The following is a 12,081-nucleotide window of genomic DNA, read 5'->3' on the forward strand; positions in this document are numbered from 1 at the left end:
GTTTTGTACATGGGGGCATGGGCTTCTATGAGAGGTAAGTGGTAGTCAGTGAGAAGATCTGGAAAAGACTTGTGATTGGCGTAGCCACACTGCTAACTCAATTGTTTCCCAGTAAAACTGCCCCCATTCCAATATAACTCTTCTGTATGTGCACAACCACGTCATACTAGGTATTCATCAGATATAATGATTCAGCAAACATGCTAGGTGCTAGCATGGCAGCAAAATGAGATCTCCTTCCATCCAAATGCCTTCCTCTTCAGACCAAGGGCTGACTTGCAAAGAACTTTGGACTCCAGTCTTGAGGACCAGATTTGAGAACCATTATGTTGCCAATGTTGCACCATTACCTATTTTATTTCCCTTTTTTTATCAAATGAAATATCATTAGAATTACTTGCAATTGGAAAGGAAGTAAATCAACTTCTTGATAAAAATAATACAAAGCAATGAAGATATGCTTTACTTTTATCAGCACATATGCTTTTCATTTAACAATAATCAAATTACTTCTTCAGGAAGTCTGAGAGGTTGAGATTTGAGAAGCAGTTTCAAAATACAACTATTCCTAAGATTTGCTCTATTATAGAGTACAGAGAACAGATAATGTCACCTGGGCCTTATAGCCACATTGCTTTTTAATACTACAATTTCAAATTATATACTGAGATAAGAATAAGATTAAAAAATACACATTTCTTCTGTTAGCAAGACAGTATGCTAGTCCGTAAAGCCTTAGAATACCAATAATCCTATTTATTATGCACCTATTTACCAGGCAGTATATTTAATCCTTTACACTTATTAGCCTTTATTTTCAAAGTAATCTGAGATAAGTTACAACCATGCATTCAAAGGCTTACAAATGTGTTCGTTTTGTCTAATATGGTCCTTAAAAAGTCATTCATGCATAAATTGGTGAAGACCTAGATATGATAATCTCACACACAATAAAAGTAATAATAATAATAAGCAAAATAAAGTTTTAAATCTCCCTTAATAGTTATGATAGGTGTCTGCTGATACCAAACAACAGTCATCAAACATGGGGCAAACTTTCAAACTTTATTAATAATTTCCAGCCCCACATCTAGCCCAATGGATACATACTCACTATAGCACGCACAGAAAATTCTTTCAAATTTGTTTGATTCTTGTATCTAAAGGCCCAAATTAATTCATATATATGTCAAAACAGCCAATCATCAGATTCTTCCCAGCCCAAAGACTGTAAGATTAAATGCCTTTAACTTCAGATTTAAAGGATATTTTCCTTATGAAAACTGCTAAATAGTATACAGCTGTAAGAAAGTGTTTTCAGTTCTGTGTATTGATAGAAAAATATAAAGCATAGTTTCTCTTTTGGATTATGAGATATATAATGAGGCCCCACTTCTTGCAGCCACAATACAAAATATAAAACAATACTTCAGCATCTGGCAAATATATATAGATAATTGGGCTTTTAAAATATGTTCCAAAACACATTTAAACACTTATATATGTGTAATACATATATATATGTGTGTATTACACATATATGTAGTATATATAAAATAAAAGCATTGCATATATATCAAAGTATAATCCTATTGTACTCCTAAACTTGAAAAGAAATTAAAATTTGAAATACAGTATATGGTGTTAAAGTTACATTACTTAAGACCCACTTAATGAAATGACAAATCCTATACTTCATCATTAAATCAGAAATCAATATATACAACAAATATAAAATTCAAATATAAAATTTGAATAAAAATATACACCTAAGACCCAAACACCATCATTAGCTTAAAAAAGACTTTGTTGACCCACCTGTGTTGGGGAAGTCAAGCAGCTAATTACTACCAGCTTTCTCAAATTATGTAGAAGTGCCGTAGCTAAAATTAACAACAAATACAAAAATGACACCACAACTGTTAAGAAAACAATTTACAATTAAGAAAGTGAAACAACTCCAAGCAGAGCAAAGCTGCTCTCAAACCAAGAAACTAGCCTTTGTTCTTCTTTTCGTGAGCTCCCTTCTATAAAATCTCACTTTTTCATTTCTTTAGTCAGATATGCGACTATGCAAAGTGAAACTACATGCCAGGAGTCTTACAGATAGATGCTACTCCACATTCAAAAACAAACATAAGTTGTCTTCCCATTAACTGCAGCTCACGTTCCTAAATTAATATTGCTTGTTTTTAAAAAGTGTGTGATGTGAGGCATGTGTGCAGAGATACTTGGTGCACTGTGAAACCAAACTAACTTTTCCTTTGGACTACTGTTCCTTGCTTCCAAACAATTCCTTCTCAGTCTATATATTCAAGATTCCTTTGGTAGTAGAAAGTAACTGTGTTTCAAAGCGAGGTCTATTACTGTTCTTTTTTAATAACTATAATCATGTACATTAAGAATACATGTCTTTATATACAACCAGACTTCAAGGTTGCATGCTTGCAAAGTAAAGAAATAAACATAATAATATAACCGTGGGCAAATACTTCCAAAAAAGAAGGAATTAATCACATCTTTTATATTCATACATTGTTACATACCAAAAGCAAGACTAGATTTTCATCTAAACTTCAAGAGAAAAGAAATAATTATTTCGTTATTTAAGTCAGCGTACAGGGTACTTTTATATTAAAGAAAGAACATTTTTGTTTAGTTGCCATCAAAATTTTTCAAGTACAGTCATATCTCTGCCACTTTTCAAATCTATCTAACTGAAGAAAACTCTAAATGCCAAATAATAAGTTAAAGATGTGTTTCCCAGGAACAGGCGCTCTCTCATTCAGCCTTGTGCACCTCAGTTGCTCAGCCTACAGAAAACGTCCCAGGAATGTAGCTGAAATAAACAGAATTGTCAGCTAATACTTCCAAAGATTTAAGCTGTTCTGACCTTAGTATTTAGGAAACTCTCTAACATATGAAAACCCTCTTAACACATTATAAAACAATAAAAGCAGAGGACTGCTGTAAAATCAACGTGAGTCCAGTCTGTCTAAATAGTAAATTGTAAATGACTTAAAACTCTCAGCTTTCTCCTACAACATTCGTTCCCCAAGCCCCTCTCTCTCCCCTGCCAATCTTCCTCACATTGCTACCTTCAGAAAGTACTTCAAGACAACTTGAAACAAGGAACAAAGGACCACCTCCCTCTTCCTTAACTCCACACTGACCATCTCTGCCACAAAGCAGGGTCCCCTGCTCTCCTGTATGGATATTCTGCCCTCTTAATTTTGTTTCTGCCTGCATGATAATATGTCTCAAGATAGATGACCGAACATAGAGAGATGAAAATGTTCCTGTCTAGACCCACCATCCAGTAAGTGTTTATTTACAGTATCGTGAATATTAGTAATTCTTAAATTCACATCTCTGACTCTATCTCTCCCTTTGCCATGACCTTTAAAAATAAAAGTGCGAGACCTCACCTTGGCTATCCCAAGCAGTCAAACTTTCAAACTCTTCTTTTGAGAGACAGAAGAACTACTAGAGTAAATACCAAAAGGAGGGGTCCCCCTTTTAAATCAGTCACCGGGGCTGGTGATTTTCTTTCCGGTATTTCTCCAGGTGTCCACCACCCCCATGTTTGGTTCAGGTCTCAATTAGCACATGATGGAACTCCAGTTTTCTTTCTGCCTTAATATTTTTGGCATTCGAAAACATCCTCCACGTAGTAAATGCATCTTTTTCAGCTGGCCTTGGTTTGATATCTCCATGTAGAAGATTACAGAGGCTTCTGGTAATTGGAGCTCCTTTTAATTTCAAGGCCTTTTCATAATTACACTTTCTCTAAATATCCTAGTCACTACCCTCAGGCCTGCTGTGTTCCACAGAAGCTTATGGTCTCTCTCCCTTTGCACTCATATAGCTCCCTCCATATAGCATCCCCCGTGTTAGCTACTGATATTACTGGAATTCAGAACTCACTCTTCATTCAACATTCCACTCCCAAACTTCTTACACCACACGTTTCTCCCCATCCTAAGCTTCATCAAGGTGTGTGTGTGTGTATGTGTATGTGTGTGTGTATGTGTGTGTGTTAAAATTGTACAAAACAGCCTGTTCATATTAATTTGAACCAATTCAAATACTCCTTATAACTCTATCACATGCTTTAAATTTGAGGTGACATTCCATATAATTGCATTAGGTTTGGGGAAAATTCCTTATACATTATGTATGTGCTTATCCGGTATTCTTTAATTTACTGGTTGACCCCCTAAGAGAGGTTGTTGTAGACTACCCCTTCCATTGCGGGAAGGCTTTGGTGCCTGGGGGAGTGCTCTTGTTCACCTGCTGCAGGTTTCCCCCAAAAAAAAATATTGATGAGGAGGCACCTGATATGACTTGTACCAGAATAGAGACAAAATATGTCATTTCCATGGAAGTTGCAAAAACTTGCGAGTCAAGTGTAATATAAAATGTCACTGCATTCAATGAACACTTTCCCTGGCGTCCATCCTTACTTTACTTAGCCTGGGCTCCAGAACTTTTACAACTTCCTAAGAGAGTGGTTTTCCCTGCAGCTTTTCCTAATATCCCCGCGCTGAGTGCCACAATTCACAACACTCTGGCCTAGCAAACTCTGTTCCCAAAGTTTACAGAAAGCATTCATGATTGTCCAAGTGATATTTATAAGGCAAGTACCAGCCAGTTCTTCGGGGCTGAAATTCAGCACCTTGACAGACCTGTCTCCACCCGCTAAGCCTTGGCTATTGACACTAAAAGGACTGGCGCCATCGTCCCCTCTCCTTTACACTCTTATCACCCCCTCTATGCAACGTGCCTCTGGATGGCTACAGAAACCATCTGAAATTCAGAATTGCGCCATTAACAGTGGTGGGCGGGCTGGGTCCCCTCCCAGGGTGGCCTGGCCCAGGAAAATGGCCCTTTTTCCAACCTGCCTTTGATGGCCGCTCTCCAAAGTTTCACAGCCACAAACTTAAGTGCAGCCTGCTGGCGCTCCAGCGCAGCACCCCACCCTTGAAAGGCCTGTGCCCCACTTCGATGCCCCACTCTCAGCGACCCAAGGATGAAAGGCAAGAAGAAAGCTGCAACTTTCTAACTGTATGTTGACATATTGGCCCCCATGTTCGCCCTAGAGGCAGGTAGTTGTTTTCTAGTCAGTTGTTTTCACAGCTGGCCTGGCCAATTTGACAGGTGAGAAATTCCTCATGTCCAGATTACTCCAGGAACTCCTCAGCATCCATCTGAGCCAGAGGGGCTAAAGTGGAAGGGAGTGGAGCTGAAACCTGCTGAGCGGGGCCCAGGGGACTCTGGCGCCTGGAATGAGCTGGTCCAGGGGGAGCGAGGGGAGAGCCGAAAGTCTCACGGGTTGGAAGAGGCGAGACAAGAAAAGGGCCAGATACCTGGAAATGCCCCGAGTGGGATGGAAGTGGGGGAAGAGGCTGCAGGCGGGAGGGAACCGGGAATGTAACAGGAGGTGAGGGAGACCTGGACCCAAGGAGTGCCGTGCCTGGGATGCGGCCGTCCCACTCGGAGGGTGCCAGTCCCCTCCGGGAGCTCCGGCGAGGCTGGCTCCGGGCTGAGCGCCCGGACCCGGAAAGTTGGGGCGGCGAGGGGCGCTGGGCGGGAGCGCCCCCTGCGCGGCGGGAAGGGGCCGGACTCACCTTCTGGTCGACGATGGAGCAAGCCATCTCGCGGACGTGCGCCAGGCTGTAGTCCCCGGACGAGTCCTGGAGCAGCAGCACCGGCTCGCGGCTCAGGCCGATCTGCAGATGGAAGGAGATGCCCGCGGCCGGGGCGGCCACGGGAGCCAGGAAGGGCGCGGGGCCCGGCCCCGACCCCGGCATCAGCGCGGCGGCCGCCGCTGCCGCCACCGCGGCCACGGGCAGCAGAGGGCTGGGCGGCCGCAGAACCGGGGGGGTGCTCATCGCTCGGCCGGGCGCGCTGCGGGCCGCGGGTCAGGGCAGCCGAGGGCGGGGAGCGGCGGCGGAAAAAGTTTGCTGCTGCGGAGCCGGGAGCTGCTCTCTCCAAGAACCAAGGCGGAAAATAAAAACTTTCCGGAAAAGTCCCCGCGCGGGGGCAGGACCGGGGCTGAGGCTCGGGAGGGGAGAGGGAGGAGGGAAGATGGCCGAGCGGGAGGACTGCGCCGCCAGGAGCGCGGGCGCCGCGCGAGGGAAGCGCCGCCGCCGAGCAGCACCGCGGCGGCGGGCTCCCGGCCGGGCGGCAGGTCAGCGCGCCGGGCGCCGGCGGGGGCGGGGCGGGGGGCGGGGAGGGGCGGAGGGGCGCTGGGGGCGGCGCTGCGGAGCCTCCACCCGGCGGGCGCGGGAACCGCAGGAGCCGCGCGGCCGCGGTGGCCGCAGGGCGCTGGGTCGCCGCCCCGCCGCCCCGGGGCTGACCCTGCCGTCGCCGGGGCCAGGCTGCTGCGGGGCTCCGGACGCCTGCGCGGGCGTGGCCCGTCGCTCCCCGCGGGACTCCAGTCGCCGGCCAGGCTGTCCGACCGCGGACGGCGGGGACGCCGCGCACTGCCCGGCCCCCAGGGACCCCACCGCCTCTTCCAAATGCCCGAGGGCCGTGCGCTTCTGGAGAGGTGGTCTGAGGCGGACCCAAGGACGCCGCGCCCCGCTGCTCCCCCTGGAGAGCTTAGGGAGGAGAAAAGAGAGGGTCCCAGGAAACCCCTTACCTCCCGGCTCCTTCTGGGAGCCCAGGGGTTTCTTGCCAAAGCAGGTGGGAGGCCAGTCCCCGGAAATGTATTTAAACCTCTCTCTACTTTTTTGGTCTCTCTGGCACACCCCGATCCCCAAGCCCACCTCCTCCACCGCAGCTCCCAAGACACCAGACGTATACAAGTGGCTGGATTCAAAGAACCTCTTTTTTTGTTGTTGTTTGGGGGGGTGGGGGGGGGCGTTGTCTCCATAAAGGCAGGAGGAAAGTCTAATGCGGCCTCTTTCCCTTTACCTTGTCTTCTGTGTCTGGAGCTTCTAGTCCTGGACCCTCAGAAACTCTGTTTGCCTCCCTCTTCTATCACTCTAGAGCGGGCTTTGGAGGAGTTGTGCTCCCAGCTCCGCCCAGCGCCACCTCCAAGGCTGGGCACCATCGCTCTGCTTTCGAAGCATGATGTTCCTACTGGCTGTTGCTTTGGAGGGGGTGGGGGAGCAGGGGGTGCTTCCCAGGCCTTGAAGGTGAATGCTAATCATCTCCCCACTAGCGCCGGCTTCATGGCTGTGAGGGCCCGACCTCAGAAGGACCCGCTAGGGGTAATGCTCGACCACATGGTCTGCTGCCTGTCACTGTCAAAGCATGTTTGATTCTTCGTTTTGAAGTGGACTAAGCAAACTGGTAGCCAGTCGTGCTGCCTATTTCTCTACTTCCCTTACTCAAGCACACACGGGCATCCCCAAGAAAGCCATTATATGTTACATTTTATTTTGTTCTATTTTGTTGTTTGTTTATGCCTTGACCTCAGGTCCTGGCCCAGAACAAGGCACTGCAAGATAGTTTTCCCATAGGGTTCATTCCCAGGGTCAGTTTCAGAGCCTTGAATGTTTCCAACAGCATTGTGATACTCACTGCTGTAGAAGGGATTTGAATTTATTCTGCCTGCGTTTGATGTGAGAAGGTCTACATGGGGGTGTTGTGTTTTCCCCACTTACTTCTAAAAACTACCCTGCGATGCCTTGTTCTGGGTCAGGACCTGAGGTCAAGATATAAACAAACAAACAAAATATAACAAAATTATTTCGTTCTGATGTGCCAGATTCAACTAAGCTAGGAGAATGATGGAAATATTCATGATGCAATGCTCTTCTGATTCTCTAGGAAGTTTGTTTTTTTTTAATGACAGAAAATGTTTATTTATTTTTTCAAAATTGGAATAAAATCAGTATGCCAACAGTTTCCTACTTCCAGAGGAAAAAAAAAAAGTTCTGCTGGTCAATGTACAAGATACTTACAAAGCTAGTTTGGCTTAAGGTGCAGGAGAGCTGAAGACTTTCATGTTTGTAGATACTACTATGATGTATTAAGGCCTTCTCTGCAGGCACTATACTGGCACCAGGTATGCAGCTGTGAAGACGGACAAGTTTTATGCCATAACATTAAAAAGGAAAACAATACATAAGATTATTTCTGACAATCATAACTATGATGAATAAAAATAATGCAATATAACTGATGAATGCCTTAAGCCCCCTCTTTCTAGATATATCATCTAATCTCACTTTGAAATATCTGCACACTGATAATTTCCATCCAAATGTATTCCTGGTCCTCCTCTCTTAACTAAATTTTGGGCTCTCAAGTTCTAGTAGTTATTTCTAGGTTGAACGGCATCTCAAACTCAACACGATCAAAGCAGAAATCTTTTTTGAGTGACTTGTGGAGAAAGAAATTTACTTTGAAAGAAATTTAGAGATGAGAGGAGGTTTTCACTGAGTTTACATTTGAGCCAAACCTGATGATAGAAGGGAGCCAGCCTGAATAAGATCTGGGGGGATTAACACTAGGTATTGGGAATAGCTGGTGCAAAGAGCCTAACACAAGAAGTACTTGCCATTTTCAAGGCACAGGAAAAGCAGGGCAAATGCCTGAGATAAAGTCAGAGAGTTGGTAAAAAGCCAGACGACAGAGGGTCTTGATAAGCCATGGTAAATTTTTTATTCTATTCTTAGTGCACTGCCAATTCATTAGAAGACTTTAAACCAGAGACCTATAAGATTTAATTAACATTTTTAAAAGACAGTTTTCTCACCACTGTGTATAAGATAAATGAGTCCAAGCAGATGACCGAGGCAGAGAAGATAGGGAAGAAAAAGATTTCTGCTTTGACCATGTTGAGTTTGAGATGCCACTAACCGTTCAACCTAGAAATAACTACTAGAACTTGAGAGCCCAAAATTTAGTAGAGAGAAGGACCAGGAATACATTTGGATGGAAATTATCAGTGTGCAGATATTTCAAAGTGAGATTAGATGATATATCTAGAAAGAGGGGGCTTAAGGCATTCATCAGTTATATGAAACGGGAACTTACATGCTCGCCTTAGAAAGAAATAAACTGTGTAAATAACTGCTTCTTATATTCTGATTTTTTTAATTGTATGAAACATTCTTTTAGAGTATTAGAAACAGTTAAGAAAGAAGCAGGATTAGGGGAGAAAATCCTAAAGAAGCCCTGGAGAATTAAAATTATTTTTAAGAAGGTGATAAGTTACTGAATGCAAAAGAGTGAATAAAGAGAAACAAGAAGGGGAAAAAAAAATCTTGAAACTAATGGAGCTCCCCAGAACAAGCAGAACATTCCCGTGGTGTTTGTTATTGCAATTTCTATCATAGACACCTGAGATTTGACAGTTCGCAAACCATTATCCACTTTGCTGAATCACAAGAGAATGAGCAATAGATAATACCTGAGAGAAATCTGGTATGTACTATTATCTCTGCTGATTTTGACATTATACCTAGAAAACTTGAAGAATTTGAGAGAATTCAATGGTTTTAATCCTCTGGATGTTTGAACGTAGGAAGAGAAAAAAAAAAGGATTTAGAAAACGAATAGCTGCTTATAAATTACTAGAGGCTTGGTGCACAAAATTCGTGTGCTGATAGGATCCCTAGGTCTGGTTGATGATCAGGGCCAATCCTTGGCCAGCCTGGCACCACCTGCTCACCGGCCCCTCCCCCTGCTGTGGCTGCCAGTCGCCTCCCTCTTTGGGGTGACTGGTGGGGTGATCGGGGGCTCCTGCTGTCACCCACCTTGGCTGGCCTGGGGCCGCTGGCTGGAGGTAGCTCCTGCATTGAGCATCTGCCACCTGGAGGTCAGTGCACATAATAGCAACCGGTTGTTCCACCAGTCATTCTGCCATTTGATCAATTTGCATATTAGGGTTTTATTATTTATGATATTCATGAAATTGTATTTCATTTTTTGAATAATGGCTAACATTACTAAAATAATGGACTTCTGGCAGTGGCTGGGAATACCACCTTAGTAAGAAGCTTCAAGGTTCAATTCCCAAATTAAGACTCTGCAAATGATTTGGGTATGCAAAAGTGTATGGAAGTACTTAGAGCAACTTAAAAAGATGAATGATAATCTCTTTGGATGTTCTTCAAAAGAGGGTTGGATGTTGAAATAATTATAGAAATAAATGCCTAAACTTTATTTTTCTTGTATGGCTTATAAATTAGCATTTATAGACACTGAGAAGTTCTTTACAAAATATTTTTTTTTCATTTAACTCACTACTTTCCAGACATTTTTTACCTCAAAACCCCACTCATTTTGTTGTTGTTGTTTTCTGTCATATAGCCTTATTAAACTATCACATAGCTAATGTTCCACAGAACACATTTTGTGAATGGTGTACTATATGACAAATGTAAAAGAATTTAGGTTAAAGTTGAAGGTAAAGAAAATTGCTCAGAAAATTAAAAACAGATACTTTGAAGAAAAGTATGAATGCATAACAGGTGCATAATATTGGGAGTGTCCAGTAATTCACAATTAATAATCAGAAGATTCAGAATAGCTTCATTTGAATGGGAGTCAGCATAGAAGCACTATATGCTTTGTCCAGATGAAATGAACAGCAGAGAAAAAAGTGAATAGAAAACATATGCAATCTATGACTGCAAGGATCATATCCCTTGGTAGAACCATTTCACAGCCTGACAAACTGAAGACCAGATAAATTATATACCAATGTGGAATCAGAAATTTGAAGAAGAAAGTGTGATCGGTCCCTGGTTGTACTCCTTTTTTATATGATTAAGCACTGGAAGTTGTAAGCATGACAATAAAAATAATGGATGAATGGATGATAGATGATTTGTGCATATGATAAACATTTGATGTTGTTTGTTTGCTTCAAAGAGTTCATAAACCATAGTCTGTAAAACTAGGTTAAATAAGGATAATCTCACCAAACCGGTGCCACAGAAAAATAAGGTCCTATTGGGGACATCAACCATACTGACATCAGCCAAAATCTCCTGCTAAAACTTGAACATGTGACCAAATGTTGCCATATCTTGCTGATAATTTCATGGAAAATAACGGAGAAAATAAGTGAAATTTAGAAGTTAATTTTCAACAAAAGAAAAATTTATTCTTTAATAAAGCAGATTTCAAAAATTCAAAAGCAACACAGGTACAATCCTAGAGTCAGAGATCCCCCAAATGACAAGAGACCCTCAAAGACTGGCTTTCAAATGTGAAATCACAAATTATCCGAGTGAGGAATAAATTCAGACACCAGTGTGATTACATTTTAAGTTCTAGATAAGTACAGCTCTGCAAAGAAAATGAGCAGAAATATACCCAAGCTATACAAGCCAGAGTAAATAAAAATAAAGGTTATTTTAAACTAAAAATTACATGTACTAGCTATATATAAGAGTACTGTTTTTAAACATATTCCTCCTGAATAATTAATTTTTAGACAATAATTGAATTTTTCATTTTAATTTTTACTTATTCAAGGTTAAACATTTTAATGTGCTTATGATTACTACTAGTGTGTCTTCTTTTTTGAATATTCTATTCTAAGTTACTTAGATGTTAATATATTGAATATTCCTTTTCTACTTATTAATAAATAAGAGACTATTATATATAAAGAATGTTACTCTTGTTATGTATAAAAGGCAATTACCTTTTATCATTTATTTTTTAATGTTTTATGGGGTCATAGCTTTCAAGCTTCTTTAGAAATATCTTTTTTGTGCCTTCATGTTGCTTGGAAATGTATTTCCTATTCTGAGTTCAGAAAAATATCCATCTATAGTTTTTATTTCCCATTATTACTCTTACTATTATTTTGTTTTTAAGAACTTAAATCAATCTGAGTATATCTATTGATTTCTAGATATTTTTTTCTAAAATTCAACTGTCTCAGTTATTGGAAGATATACTTATTTGCCTTCATATTCATCAGTGGGCCAGAAGAAAGAGATCCAGCTTCCAGTGTTTAGCTAGAAGTTTTAAAAAGTATTCCTTAACCCATATTTTTCTAATTTTTATATATTTTTTATTGATTTCAGAGAGGGAAAGAGAGACAGAAACATCAATGATGAGAGAGAATCATTGATTGGCTGCCTCCTGCACACTCCATACTGG

The 12,081-nt window shown here is 42.0% G+C and overlaps 1 protein-coding gene across 1 annotated transcript in view; it reads right to left on the reverse strand.

Moving 5' to 3' along the window:
- The window catches only part of PRKD1 (protein kinase D1), a 305,237-nt gene extending 299,029 nt beyond the window's left edge, over window positions 1-6,208 (reverse strand). The window contains exon 1 of the mRNA XM_081110724.1: window positions 5,631-6,208. Within this exon, the coding sequence (XP_080966850.1) occupies window positions 5,631-5,894 (264 nt within the window). The 5' untranslated portion in view covers window positions 5,895-6,208. The remainder of the gene's footprint in view (window positions 1-5,630) is intronic.
- Window positions 6,209-12,081: the final 5,873 nt, after the last annotated feature.

The sequence above is a fragment of the Myotis nattereri genome, assembly GCF_964212035.1.
Source record: "Myotis nattereri genome assembly, chromosome: 1".
Lineage (NCBI taxonomy): Eukaryota > Metazoa > Chordata > Mammalia > Chiroptera > Vespertilionidae > Myotis > Myotis nattereri.